Here is a 14,831-nt window from a genome sequence, read left to right on the forward strand (position 1 = left end):
GAAAGAGCAAAAAGATGCCTCCCCTTCCTCGCCTACGACCGGCCCCTGCCTGGCCGCCAAAGCTGTTGGGGATAAATTCCCGGGTTGTTCCTAGGTGTCGTCCACGGCCTCCTGGCCACCAGCTGACGTCCAGGTACGTGTCCAGATGCTCCAGGCCGGATAGCCGGCTGTACCTACGGGTTTTCGCTGCAAACTTTGGAAAATAGACGGAGCGATTTAAGAACGCGACCGCTATCTCTGCCTTCACAAGCGAGCACTTCTCTGGAGATAGTCAATTTCATCGACTATGTCCCGCATAGGGTTTGTGATGGAGCGCTTTCCGGCGCCACCAGGCCGTTGCTTGCCAGCGTACCACCGGCCACCACAAGCCCAACTCCTAGGCTTGCGCCAGCGCTTTTACCACTGATTTAGTGTTTACGAAACAAAAAGCGCCAGTGGAAAATTTGGCAGAACTAAACAAACGAGTGGAAACTAGAAAGAGCAAAAAGATGCCTCCCCTTCCTCGCCTACGAGCGGCCCCTGCCTGGCCGCCAAAGCTGTTGGGGATAAATTCCCGGGTTGTTCCTAGGTGTCGTCCACGGCCTCCTGGCCACCAGCTGACGTCCAGGTACGTGTCCAGATGCTCCAGGCCGGATAGCCGGCTGTACCTACGGGTTTTCGCTGCAAACTTTGGAAAATAGACGGAGCGATTTAAGAACGCGACCGCTATCTCTGCCTTCACAACTTTCCTTCGAGTTGCTTGTGTGCTTGTCGGACGCTGTGGGTGGTGCAAGAGCGTATGGCATTGTTGACAGTTTTGAGTACTTGTGCGCCGTGAGTGCGTGGGTGAGGTTCCCAAACAGTTAAGACACAGTTGAACTCGATTGCTAACTCCTTTTGCTGATAAGAGTCCATAGCAGATGCGGGGCACCTCCGGAGGATGTGGCTGGACCAGCAATGGACCCAGCGAAGGTTGCTGGGAACCCGCGCTTGCGCATTGTGACATTGGATACGTCTGGTGGAGTCCGTGGACAGACGAGCCTGTTGAGCAAGCGAGGCGTTTCGGTTTTCAATAGCATCGATCGTGACAAGGCGGTCATTTAGAAACTTTCCAGTTTAAGGAATGATGCCACCTCTATGGTCCTGCTGAGATAATTTTCCCAAGCCGCATGCGTCTCCTTGGGCAATGCTGTAGACACACAGTGAGCGAGCCAATGAGTGGGTTCATTGTCCATTCCACTGATGCGCTGAAGCGCTGACGTTTACGGTACTCAGCAGAGATCGTAGATCTTCCACCTTCTCCTTATACAATGCATTCATGTGCTGTGCAAATACGATGCGTGGGTTTTTATACCGCTTAATGAGCGTCAACCATACCACCTGGTAATTGGCGTTAGTCAGCTGGATCTGTTGGATGTCGCAATATCGACCTGCGGGAAGGGTATCTTTTAGAAATTTAGAAATTAAATAAAAATAAATTGTTTTTGAGCGGACGCGCATATTTAGGTAACAGCCAATTTGAGGTGACCATATGTGCAATATTCCATAGGCGGACGAACAAGAGAAACAAATAAAATCATCAAACTCCCTTTATCAACGCTTCACAAACGCGATGAGCCTTTTGGATTTGTTTGGATTTTAAGACTAAGTTTATAATCAAACAAAACGCCAGAATCCTGAACGGAAAAAATACCTTCAAGCGCGATATTTCTGATAGAATAAGAATACAAAAATGGGTTACAACGATAAAAGGTCATAAAGATTCATTTAGAATAGTTCAAATTTAACATGGTAATTATGTACGGCGCAATCAAGATCTAATTGAATGTAATTACATGAATGAGGTAAACGCATAGGCACACATAGCTTTACTTCATCTGCATACATTAGTAGGAAAATATCCACTTTAGGAGGTTGGCAGAAAATCTTAAGAAGGAGAATTTATTAATAAGACGCCTATTGTTCACTTGGTCAAAAGTGTTATAGAAAACGGTATAAATCACATAAGTTTAATAATGTGTTAGAAAACCTTTAGTAATTGATGACGTAAATTTAAATAGTGAAGCCATGTTGACAAGTTAATATAATAGACCGGCAATGATGGAACAACTGACAGGTAATAATTTTTTCGAAAAGTTTAGGAATTGTACTGAGTTTAGCAAAACCACAATAATTACAGATATCGGTATTCTTTGACTTAGGGACAGTTTAAATATCAAGAGCATATAGGATGAACGATTCCTGAGTATACAACATAGTGTTCTATCAGAACCCGCTGAAAATAAGAGCTTGAGAGTTTCAAGAATCTAAAGAACATCAGATACATTTATTACTGGTTTGAAAATAGAATAATAACACTATTCCATTTCGTATATGTCGATTAAAAAAAATCTGCGAATAAGCAGGAAATGGCATTATCATCAGATATTACATTCTTATTGAGAAAAAGAGAAGGAGGAAAGCAGTTAAATTTTCGTTTAAAATTGACAAAAGAAAAGAAAGTGTAGGCTTATTTTTAAAATCACGCTTACAACAAGACAGGTAATTTTAATCATAGTCAGAATTTTACTGGACAAATTCCTCCTTTGCTAAACTATATTTGGTGAAGTCTGTCTGCAAGTCGGATATTTTATTGTTTTTTTTTTTTATTGTTTAGGAACCAGCTTCTTCAAAAAAGAATGAGGAACATGTTCATCAAATAGATAGTAAAGGACCTCATAAAAGTTCCCAACTGCATCATCAACAGGAAGATCAACTTAATAGGACCATCTTCCTATCGATAAAGATACCAAAAGTTTAGCTTAATAAGTCTTCTAAGGGTAGGATAACAATCTTCATGTAAAGATAGTGGAGAAATACGACTAATTTCGGCATTGCTACTATCAAAAACCAATATTAAGTCAAGAAGACGACCAATATGATAGGGAAAATGATTAATGTTCTGTAAAGATAATTCAAAAAAACCATCAATAAAATCGTGTTGCAATTGCCAATGAGTCCTTACTCTCCAACCAAGAAATATTGCGAAGATTAAATTAGTTTCAGCATGCAACATGGAGACAGAATGTATCGCGGACAGGTGCAATAGGTATTAGAATAATGTTACTTTTTGGGAAAGATAATTTTATGGAAATAAATTCAATCCATGATAATACGGAAATATCAGAAGTTAAATTAGATCGCCTCCCCCTCGACGGGTCTTACGATCCTTCTGATTAACAAAAATCGGGTTAAGTCAGGTCTCAATAAACACGACAACATAAATCGTCGAGAGTTTACTAAAAAGTCCTCGAACATGTTAAAATTTTTTCAATTTAAATTTTATTTTAAAACCATTAAAGTCTTTCTTGGGGTGCCAATATAGCCCTAAAGTTTTAATGAGCACTTGGCTTTCGATTTCCAAAATTGTGGAATTTGACATGTTTCCAGGAGAAATAGATTTCAAAAGACTGCGATGATTTGCTGCCCATTTCCGAAGATCCATACCAGCTGATTGAAGTGCACTGAGGACATCGAAATTGAACATCTCCTTTAGTTGTCTTACGTCCACTTTGTAATTCACAAAGATTTCTTTTCGTAGAACATGTTCTGCTGATGGTAATTGATCTTATTCATCCTGAGCGATCTGATGCATGATACGAATGACTGTGTTCGGGTCTGATGCTGTCCAAACGTCACAGTTGTTAAACAATAATCCCTTATTGTATTGCTTTTCCCTTTGCCAAAAAGTATTTATCCCTTAAGCAGAGATACATTTTCTGAATGTCGGCCGCAAATATGTGTTAAAAAAATCTCCAGTAAAGAATGGCCCAACCTAGATCTTTTTGTAAGGCTGGGCCAATATGGAGAATGTCGTTGAGCAAGTTCTGTGGTGCTGCTGTCTTTCTTCAGAAATGCATGATGTAGTAATGTACATGCAGTATAACTGATTGAGTCTCTATTGTCTTCCAGGCGATGCTGTTTTCCTGAGGTAATGGCTTCAGTTATTTGGCGCAGCTAGAAGTATTCCTCCTGTGAGTATTGTTCATAGAGTTCAGGTTAGTAGGCAATGGTAGGCAAACCATATACTTTCCTTATGGTTGGCATGAACGAATGCGTTTTAAATGTTTTTCGCACCAATTTTCTTCTGCAGTGTAGAAAAGCCTTGTACTTACTGCTTTCAATTCGAAAAATTTTTTAATTAGAGTGTTCAACCAAGTTTCGTGCATTGTGCAATTAATTGATCAGAAGACTCTCTCCTGATTCCACTCATTATAAACGGTGGAATGGTGACGACGCTGAGGAGCACATCTATGCAAATGTAAACGAATTAGTAGTTGAGCTAAAGTGAATTCTTTGCGCTATTTGCACCTGTCGGTAGTTTTCCTTTCTACCCCTGATTTTTCTGCTGAATCTGGGCATAGGTGACTACTGCTTGGACTACATTTTCTGTAACAAGGGTGCCTTCTGACTGACCTGTAGCACTATATTGAAGACGAACCTTTGGAGTTCGTGGTTGTGTGTTGAATGTGAGGCTGACGCGCTGATGACTTGTGTGGTGTTGCTAGATTCTGTCTGACTTTGTGAATTGAGACAAGTCATGCTAGACACCACTAACCTCTAGCTGAGTCGGGTAATGTAATAGATTACGATGGCGTTGTCCACATTGTAAAAAGTATTAGCTGCTGTTACATTTTAAAAGAGTATGGGTGGGGCTGAGGAAAATGAGACATGTTTGCGAGAGCAGGAGTCCTTTGTTAAAATGTCAGGCCAACGACGTAAATGTGAATAGCGTTCGTAGTAGTCTCTGAAATACGGCAGGTAATGATGCAGTTGTGTGGGTTGCCTGAATGTTTGACAAGGTTTTGTTGGAAGCCGTTGAATCCTTGTGTTTGCTGTGGTGACTAATGAACCTTCAATTATATGGACGTTGAAAAGTCGGGTTTTGAGAAAAGATTCCAACGTGGAAAAGGTTAAGATTTCCTTTGTTCTTCAATGGCTGTGTTCACAGGCTTGCGTGTTTTGCAATGGCAGCTTAGTGGTAAGATAATGCACAATCTAATGATCGCAATTGTTTGATGCAAACGTTGACAACATTTAAAATATGCTTGAATTCGGCTGAATTTTCTTTGGAAATTGATGACAAATAATAGAGAGCATTCGTTTGATAATCGGGGATGATTATAACAGAAAACAATGAGATCCCACACGACGAGATAAATCGCTTCAGTCCAATCCATTTGATCTCGGTCCGCTGGCAGTGCTTGATTCAGTCAATTCAAATTTTTGTATGCTTATTGTTTAAATTTTTAAAAACTTTTTTAATAATAGAATGTGTTCCTCCAATGAACTGGAAAAAAGTGTAATATCGTCTAGATAAACCTAAAAATCTTTATAGATTAAATCTTCTAATAAATTGTTCAAACATTTGTAAAAAATAGCAGGGGCATTTATAAGGCCAAATGGCATTCTTGTATATTCGTAATCTCCGTGTTTTGTTGAGAATCCCATTTAGTTATAAACTCTGCTTCCTTTTGAATTTGGTGGAATCCTTTAGCTACATCAATATTAGTAAAATGTGACCTTCCCTATTTGTTTACTTTTTCATCCATTCTGGTTACCCGAAATTTATTATTGACACGGATATCGAGTAAATATCTGTAATTTACTACGAATCAAAATTTCGTCTTGCCTTATGGATCGCTCTTTTTTGGAACTATCCAAATTAGTAATCAAAAGGGAGATTTTGATCTACGAATAATTCCATGTAATCATTTCATTTAGTTTTTTGTTGACTTCTTCATAAAAATTGGAGGGTGTTTGTATGGTTTCCTGAATCTTTATCTTATCTTACAGCCTTCAATCATTTTTTGAAATGATGGTGGACTAAGGCATTTTACTGCGGTCTTGTTTTAATATCACTGTTTCTTCTTCGTAATTTATTTTTTCTTTACCTTCTTTAAATAATCTCTTACTATAAGAAAATCATAATTTGCAAAAAAGTTATGTAAATCAAATATTTGTTTAACTAGGCAGATTTTCAAGGATCTAATTTTATTCTTTTATTTTATTCCATTGATCCTACTGGTTTACAGTTAGGCCTTACAATTTGTCGCTTTCGCAGTTGCCGTTCCTTTACGGTTCGGCGCCTCTGTTGCCAAACTTCATATCGCTCTCGTCGCTGAGTAAACTTCAGTTTTTTTGCTCGCCTTTCGTCGCCGCTGTTGCCTATCTTCACGTCCCTCTTATCGCTGCCCAAACTTCAGTTTCGCCGCTGTTGCCAGACTTCAGCTCGCTCTCGCTCTTGTAGCTACTGAAACTTCAGTTGGCTTCTACATTCGTCGCATTCGCACTCATTTCGCACCAGGATAGCTGCTCATTGCACTTGGCAATTTTATTGCCGTTTAGCATTCCGTTACTTAATCTCTACGATGTCAACTATTGAGCAGTGCATACGCCAACGGACTAACATTAAAAGGAATATAACTCGCATTAAAACCCTCATAACAACAAGCGCTGGCGAAGACACCGGACTTTCCAGCGCCGAACTGCGATGCCGGCTAGGAATTCTGGAGTCTTACTTCACGCAAGCAATGGCAGTCCACTCTGAGATTGAGACATTGGATCCCAACGACAGCGGTCGTGGAGAACTGGAGGACAGATATGTCGAGACCAAAGTCGCCATCGAGGATCATCTAGGTGAGGAACTCAACAACACCAGACCACCACATTCACCGCTTTCGCTGGCCCAATCCAGTTCGATTGCTCTGTCGTTGTCGAAGCTTCCCCGTCTTACCTTGCCATCGTTCGACGGAAAATTTGCAGAATACAAAAATTTCATCAACTCGTTCACCCAAATTATCGCTCTTGAGGAAACCATGTCTAATCTAGAAAAGTTAAACCATTTGCTACATAGCATAAAGGGACCAGCATTAGAGGCAATCAAGGCGTTTTCAATAACCAACTAAAACTATCTCAAGGCTTTGCAGCGGCTTAATGAGAGATTTGATAATCCAACACTTATCTTTCTAGAAACCATAGCTGCATTGTTTAAGCTTCAACCAGTCGAGAAATCAAACACAGCACAGATACAAGGATTGGTGGAAAAGGCGTCTGCTATGTATGGAGCACTGGAATCCCTTGGTACCGGATAAAATAATTTACAGGCCATGTTGATCTACATCGTAATTGTCAAATGCGATCAGCACACCCGCAATAAATGATCAGTCCATCTAAGCAAGTTATCTCGAAATCAGTCGTATGGGCATTAATCATCGTTCGCAATCACTCAATCTGCATGTGTGCTGAGCTCGTCAGCTGGCCACAAACTGTTTGGATGCTTAACATTTAAATTGATGACAACACTTGATCGGTTTTAAACAGTCAAAAAACTTAATTTGTGCCTCAATTGTTTCGGCAGTGGTCTTCGAATCGCTCAATGCTCATCAAGGAGTCGTTGCCGCAGCTGCAATCAAGCTCATCACACAATGTTGCATCATGACAAGGACATTCCGGTCATAGGAGCACGTCCTGAGAGCCGCACAAACTGTCCAGTCCAGCCAAGTGGTCTGATAAAATTCTCTCATCTGCACACTCAACCGGGACAAGTTATCCTAGACACGGCCGTGGTTCTGGTTAAAGACGCATCAGGAACATACAGGCCTGGCAGAGCATTGCTTGATGCATGTTCTCAGGTTAATCTCATCAACGAGTAATTCGCCAAAAAACTTCGGCTTCGGCATGAAAAATACAACATGGGAATCCGCAGCGTTGGAGGATCGTTAACTAATATAAAGCACGTGGCCACACGTGCTTTATCACTTCTCACTTGAATTCTGTGGCATCGGCCACATCTCGTATCAGCCAGATTCTGAGATTGACATCTCGTCTTGGAATCTGCCCATCAACTCACCTTTGGCAGATGAAAGATTCCATGAATCTCGTCGCATCGATCTTCTATTAGGCGCTGAAGTCCTCTTACGCAGATTACACTACTTGGCTGACAAGTACAAGGAGGAATTCCCGACCGGCGCATCGGTTATCAAATCGTCATTTTACGTGGACGATCTGCTTTGCGGACCAGACGACATACACACATTGCAACTCATCAAACAAGAAGTCATCGAAGTTCTTCAAAAGGGGAACTTTCCGTTGTCCAAGTGGCATTCAAACCACCCTGAGCTCACTGATAGCAAGCCCACAAAGAGACTCAATATATGTGACGAATCAACTCGATGATGCGTTTCTGTTCACCGTTGCTCCAAAACGCCAGGTAAGAGATCTTATCCATTGCATCGTCACTCTTTGACCCCCTTGGCCTTTTGTCACCAATCATCATCGTGGCGAAAATTCTTCTTCAGGAACTGTGGATACTCAATCTTAATTGGGACGAGGCGGTTCCACAATCTCTAAGTGATGCACCGACTACTTAAATTCCTTGAAAATGTTGCCAACTCTCCAAGTACCGCGGTGTTGCCTGCAAAGTGCCAACAACATTCAACTACATGGATTTTGCGATGCGTCCATCAGGGCGTACGGATGTTGTGTGTACGTACGAAGTGAAAGACCAAATAACACCACCGTTCGGTTGTGGACATCAAAGTCAAGAGTATCTCCTGCCAAGGAACAATCGCTTCCGAAACTGGAACTCTGCGCCGCACACTTACTCGCTCAACTATTCAACAAGGACAAACGATTGTTCGGAAAAAGACTTATACCGTCTTACCTCTGGTCAGACTCACAAATCTTACTTCATTGGCTCCAGCAGCACTCAATTACACTCTAAACCTTGTAGGAAATCGCGTGTCAGAAATCCAGAGTCTAACATCTGCCGCCAAATGGAGATTCGTGCCCACCCAAAGCAACCCAGCCGATATTGTCTCTCGTGGTTGCACTGTCACCGAACTGGACGCATCAATATGGATCACCGTTCCTCCGTTTTTGTATGAATGCATTTCAAAGTGGCATGTGCAAAAAATGCTGCCATCGGTTTGGACATCGTTAACTGCGAGAAACGGAAACACATATTTTCAACTACAATAACAAACAACTATCTGCTGGCGTCACTCGAAAGGCACAGCTCAATCACAGTTTGTCTACGCATTGTCGCATGGATGTTTCGATTCATACACGTCGTTTGGAAATCATCGAAGTTCAAGGGTCAAACCTTCAGTCCGGAAGAACTAGAACACGCAGCAAACTGTATAACTTGGAATCTTCAGACCCATTCGTTTTCAGAACTCCCTTTCCTCAGGAAAAGTCAAGTACTTAAAAGTCCTCTAAACTTTCTTACTCCTTTTGTAGACGCCTCTACTGGATTTGAACTCATAAAGGTCGGAGAACGACTCGACTATTCCGATCTGCCTGAGAGTGAGATGTACCCACTACTACTTCCCAGCAACTCATCAATGCTAGTTAAATATGTCTGCCACCTTCACATTAGAAACTTCCATGCCGGACCAAAGGCGCTGGTGGCGCTACTTCGTCTGAATTTCTGGATCATCAATGCAAGGAATTTAGCGCGCCGTATTGTTCGAGCCTGTACCCACTGCGTTCGATATCGACCCGTACCACTGCAGCAAGTAATGGGTCAATTACCCAAGGCAAGATTGGCCATCAGTAAGCACTTCAGCAAATGCGGTGTCGATTTCTGCGGACCTATACACACATATCTTCGAATACGCGGAAAGTCTTCATCAAAGAGCTATCTCGCCGTGTTCATATTTCTCGTCGTCAAGGCCAAGCATATTGAGGTGGGCACAGATTTGAGCACAGAAGAATTTTTGGCGGCTCTGAAAAGATTCTCTGGACGTCGCAGTTTCCCCACAGATATTTACTGTGACAAGGCGACCAATTTCGTTGGCACCTCCAATCAGCTGCACGACCTAAAAAAGTTCATATTCAATGAGAAGACTAAAACCGCAATTTAACAATTTTGCGCCGCTGACTTAATCAGCTTTCATTTTATCCCACCCAGGGCTCCGCATTTTGGTGGGCTCTGGGAAGCGGCAGTGAAGAGCGCAAAGAGACTACTCAACAGATCCTTTGTAAACACCAAGTTTACGTACGAAGAGCTCTCAACAGTCGTGGTTGACATAGAAGCCATCCTCAACTCACGCCCACTAACGCCAATGTCAAAAGATCCGAACGATCTTTCAGCCCTGACAGCAAATCACTTTTTGATGGGAAGCTCACTGCGTTCCATGCCAGAACGTATTGTCAACGACTCCAAGGCCACCACATTGCAACGATTTGAAGCAGTCACGGCATTAAAGCAGTCCTTTTGGCATCGCTGGTCTACAGACTATTTCAACGCACTTCTATCAAGAACGAAATGGACCTCCCCATCGCCAAACGTCTCTGTCGGTACCATGGTGCTTATTCATAAAGATAATGTGCCCCCCCAGCAATGGAGAATGGGAAGGAGCGAATCCCTAGTACATGGGGGCGACAACAATGTCCGAGTCGTTCAGCTGCGCACCGCCAAGGAACCTGTACCCGCCCTGTTCACAAGCTCGCTGTACTTCCTATATCTTGAAAGTGGACCCTTTCAACGGGGCCGGGATGTTGGATCAGATTCTGAATAGAATACTGTATAAATGTCTACACGTGTACAGCTGTAAGCCCTCTTATAACTCTCCGATCTGCTCGGCTTAGCGAGCGTTCGGTAATAAAAGCAGTAGAATATCATCTTTGAAAGAGAAAAGTCGTCTCGGTCTTGAATTTTCGGTCGTTCAATCAGTTTATACTTAAAATTTCCTGCACCCCCATACTCGGATTTAAATGAGTTGTAATTATAGTAAACGATCTATAATTCACCGTTCACTACTTATGGTCTGACAGCTAATCCCTTAAATAGTGCAAATTGTATTTTTTCCCTTGTAATCACCAAAAGTTCTCTCTTAAGAGATTTAGCAACAACAACGCCAACTTATTTTCCCAGTCCAGATGGACTTCCTTTTGTAAACCGATTCTTAAACTTTTTAATTTGTCTATTTCATCATCAGTTTTTCATACTATCTGGTAGGACTCTTCTATTATTCCACTTCATAAAAAGGAAGCAAGGCGAATGTCTAGAATTATAGAGGTGTTAAACGTTAATTAAACGTCAATTAAACGTTTTATCACTTCTCATTTGCAACATTTATGTTTCTCGCTTATATCATATTGTCAGCATGGTTTTGTTAAGCGAAGATCGACCATTACCAACCTTCTTGAATTGATATCTGTTGTAATACATGGATTAAAAAAAATTGTAGACTTATGTTATATACACAGCTTTTAGTAAGGCCTTTGACTCCGTTAACCACTCTCTTCTTTTATTTGAATTAGATCAGCTTGAGTTTCCTGGTAATCTATTGACTTGGATTTCACGTTACTTGAATGGTAGTACTCAGAGGGCTATATTCAAAAATGCTGTTTCAAAGTTTATTTACGTGACATCTGGAGTGCCTCAAGGTAGTCATTCGGGCCCTTTGCTGTTTACTTTGTTTATTAACGATCTTCCTATCATAACACATTCTCGTGTACTAATGTATAGTGATGATGTTAAGCTTTGTTTATCATATAATGATATAGCGTCGGAATTTAAATTACAGTAAGATATTGATTGTTTTCATGGATGAAATGTCCACTGTTAACAAAGCTAACGCTTTATAAACCCAAGTATAAAGCGTTGGTCAAAAGAATTTGTTGACCCTTATACGACCAAATTATTATTTCCCTCCCTTGTCCGTCCTATTTTCCATAATATTAAGTGCACATCGTTGAATCGGTACAAGAAATTTTTTTTTTATTTGCGCTTCTTAGATAGAACCGGGATCAAAACGTAATTCTACCTTCCTATCAGAGTAGATTACAATTGCTTAATTTACCTACACTTATAAATCGTAGAACAATGCTTGGTACTATTTTTATACAAAATTTAATAAGAGGTGATATTGATTCTGCAGAACTTTTAAACCGCCTAACATTCAATGTTCCTGTTAGACTAACACGAAATTATTATCCTCTAAATTTGCCACGATGTACATCAAATTTTTGACAGCTCGAGCCCTTTCGCGTTCTATGTAATAACTATAACAGCCTTCATCATTTAATTTGCATTTCAACTTCTACCCCGGTATTAAAAACTAATATTTTAACTAATTTGCTTCATTCTTAGTAATAATTATAATTTGCATTTCAACTTCTACCCCGGTATTAAAAACTAATATTTTAACTAATTTGCTTCATTCTTAGTTGTGCCTTTTATTTTTCATCTATCTTCCCCGCGAACTCGCATTATTTGACCACATTGATAATAGGGCCCCGCGCGTAACAAGCACGTGCTTGGTGTCGTTGGACCACTTGTTTGTACTGTTCGAAGTGTATCAACGTCCATCCAAAGTGCCACTCTTGGATGCTTGGAAATTTAAAGGGTGTTGGGCCCTACCTTATTTTAAATCTTTCTTATACTCATGATAATTTCCCTGGCTGTGAGGGGAATTCGGTTTCTATTTAGATGAGTTTGGCTATATGTTGAATTATTATTATTTTTGTAATGTTATTGTTAATAATATTTTTTATTGTTGTTGTAACTTTGATTACGATTTTTTTTGTGTATTTTCTGAATTCCTTCGACTATAGTGGCGTCTAGTTAAAATTAATTTTTATACTCGTTACTCGTAGAGTAAAAGGGTATACTGAATTCATCGGAAAGTATGTAACAGATAGAAGGAAGCGTTTCCGAACCCATAAACTATATTATTCTTGTTCAGAATTACTAGCCGAATCGATCTAGCCATGTCCGCCGAAAACACAATTGTCATGCTAAAAATTTTTTTTGCTTAAACGTATTTGTCAAATCTATACCTATCGATTGACCCAAAAAAAAATTGCCACGCCCACTCTAACGCTCACAAGCCGCCCAAAACTGTGGTTGTCATGCCAGAATTTTTTTCGCTAAAATGTATTTGTCTTATTAACCTTTTTCGATTGACCTAAAAAAATGTTGGCCAAGCCCACTCTAACGCCGGCTTAAACGTTAAAACATTTACCGAAATAGCCGGTATATATATATATATATTTTCATTTTGCTTCCTCAAGCCGAGTAACGGGTCGAGCGCTCTTCCTTGTTGCTTATTTTTTGGAAGTTTTCTCTTGACACAATCTCTAATTGTTTAAAGAGCTTCTATAAATTAATCTGTCTGTTGGGCCTGAATCTAACTCTAACTTATTGTGTCTTTTAATCGCTGCCGGAAATGTTTCCGCTATTGTTGAAATCAGTCTATCAAAATAAAACAAAACGACTCTAAACGAGTTTTTGGTGATTTTAATATAACGAACAGTTAAATAATTAAAGACTCTGACTTTTTACGTAATTAACATAATTGCAATATTCCCAGCAAATGTGATAGTGTTTTCGGTTTGTCGTTATTGTTATATCTACTTTGTTCATATACGCGTATATATATTAGACGCTTATAAAAAATGTACTATGTCTGTCTGCTGGATTAAACCAAAATTTGTTGCTGCATATGAGACAACCTTGCTTACTATAAATGTGACGACCTTGGGAACAGCACTGGCCTCATTGCAGAGCGTACCAAATCAAATATGGACTTGCATTGGACCCTTCTGGAATACCAGTCATTATCGGCCGTATTTAGGGATCTATCTGATCTGAATCAAATTTTAAAGGTAGAATTCTGGTGGGAAAGGTATCAGACTACCTCAGTGCTGACGCTACATTGGAACCACTTCCTGTTGCTGCCAAATGAAAGTCGTGATCTCCTGCTCTTGACTCCGGTTATGATACCAGTTAGCATTCTTTGATTGAAGCAGACGCCCGCAGTACAGTCCTTTAATCCAGATCTTCACCTGTCGCTACGTGTTCTGGACCACCTCATCCCGTATTACCACCTGATCTGCAATCCGTCAACAATGAGCAGGCATCTACGTCGCGTGGTGTTGCAAAAGGCTCCGGCACTTATTTGTCGCCTTCCAACGCCATCACGGGACCATCGCTGTCAACCTTATCTGGAGTTGCTTAAGGGGGACCCTAAAAGGGCATTGCATAGAAACAGGTTATTTTCGTCTCCCGCCTTAATCCTTGTGACTTTGAATACGACGATGTCAAAAACCACCTGCTGCTGCACTGCTTCTGGAACAGAACTAACCGTCCTGAAGTTTAAGTTTAAGCAAAGACGTGAAATATCCTTGTTTAAAATTGGACTTCCTGAGGTACATCTTGATAAGGCTTTTATAGAGGCATATGGCCTGAACATTAACAGTAAGCAATGACAGCTTACGGGTAAGTTAATAAGGGTTCACGGGTTTCAGATTCCTTTACTCCGGTTCACGATGATTATGTTATATTCCCTATCGATCTGATACTAGTCTCTATCTTTAGCATTTGGCTCAAATACAGAATATTCATTCAACCGTTGGCAATAACGATTTGGGGGGTTTTAACCTTCCTGCCATTTCAATGCCTTCAACTAATGTTCTCGTTGCCACAGAAGCACATTAGTTTGTTTACGGTCTTATTGATCTCTCTTTAGGAAAACTGAACTCAGTTTTGAACTGCTCTGCTAAAGTTTTAGTCCTTATATTTTCCTCAGAGTTCGCAAATGCATATGTTACTCGAACTAGTCCTCTCTTGAATCCGAGTACTAACGAAACCGAACCAGCATTCTTTTCAATAGTTACCTAATACTTTGTAGAACCAAATTCCGAGATAACCCCAAAGAGTTTTATGCGTTTGTTAATTAAAAAGGGTATGAAATCATAACAGCTTCCATCTTGTTTCCACTTTGACACATCATCTGTCTTGTGATTGCGATATTGCTAACTTATTTCCCAAATTTCAGTCCTCATGTATTAGTTTCTAT

The 14,831-nt window shown here is 40.5% G+C and overlaps 1 protein-coding gene across 3 annotated transcripts in view; it reads left to right on the forward strand.

Annotated features, from left to right (window-relative positions):
* The window catches only part of LOC108026904 (serine/threonine-protein kinase haspin homolog), a 66,017-nt gene that overhangs the window by 30,158 nt on the left and 21,028 nt on the right, over nt 1-14,831 (forward strand). Inside the window, exon 6 of one of the 3 annotated variants that reach the window (XM_050889589.1) lies at nt 3,931-3,992. The exons of the other annotated variants lie outside the window; for them this stretch is intronic. Within the exon in view, the coding sequence (XP_050745546.1) occupies nt 3,931-3,979 (49 nt within the window). The 3' untranslated portion in view covers nt 3,980-3,992. The remainder of the gene's footprint in view (nt 1-3,930; nt 3,993-14,831) is intronic. 3 annotated transcript variants of the gene reach the window in all.

The sequence above is a fragment of the Drosophila biarmipes genome, unplaced genomic scaffold, assembly GCF_025231255.1.
Source record: "Drosophila biarmipes strain raj3 unplaced genomic scaffold, RU_DBia_V1.1 ptg000004l, whole genome shotgun sequence".
NCBI lineage: Eukaryota > Metazoa > Arthropoda > Insecta > Diptera > Drosophilidae > Drosophila > Drosophila biarmipes.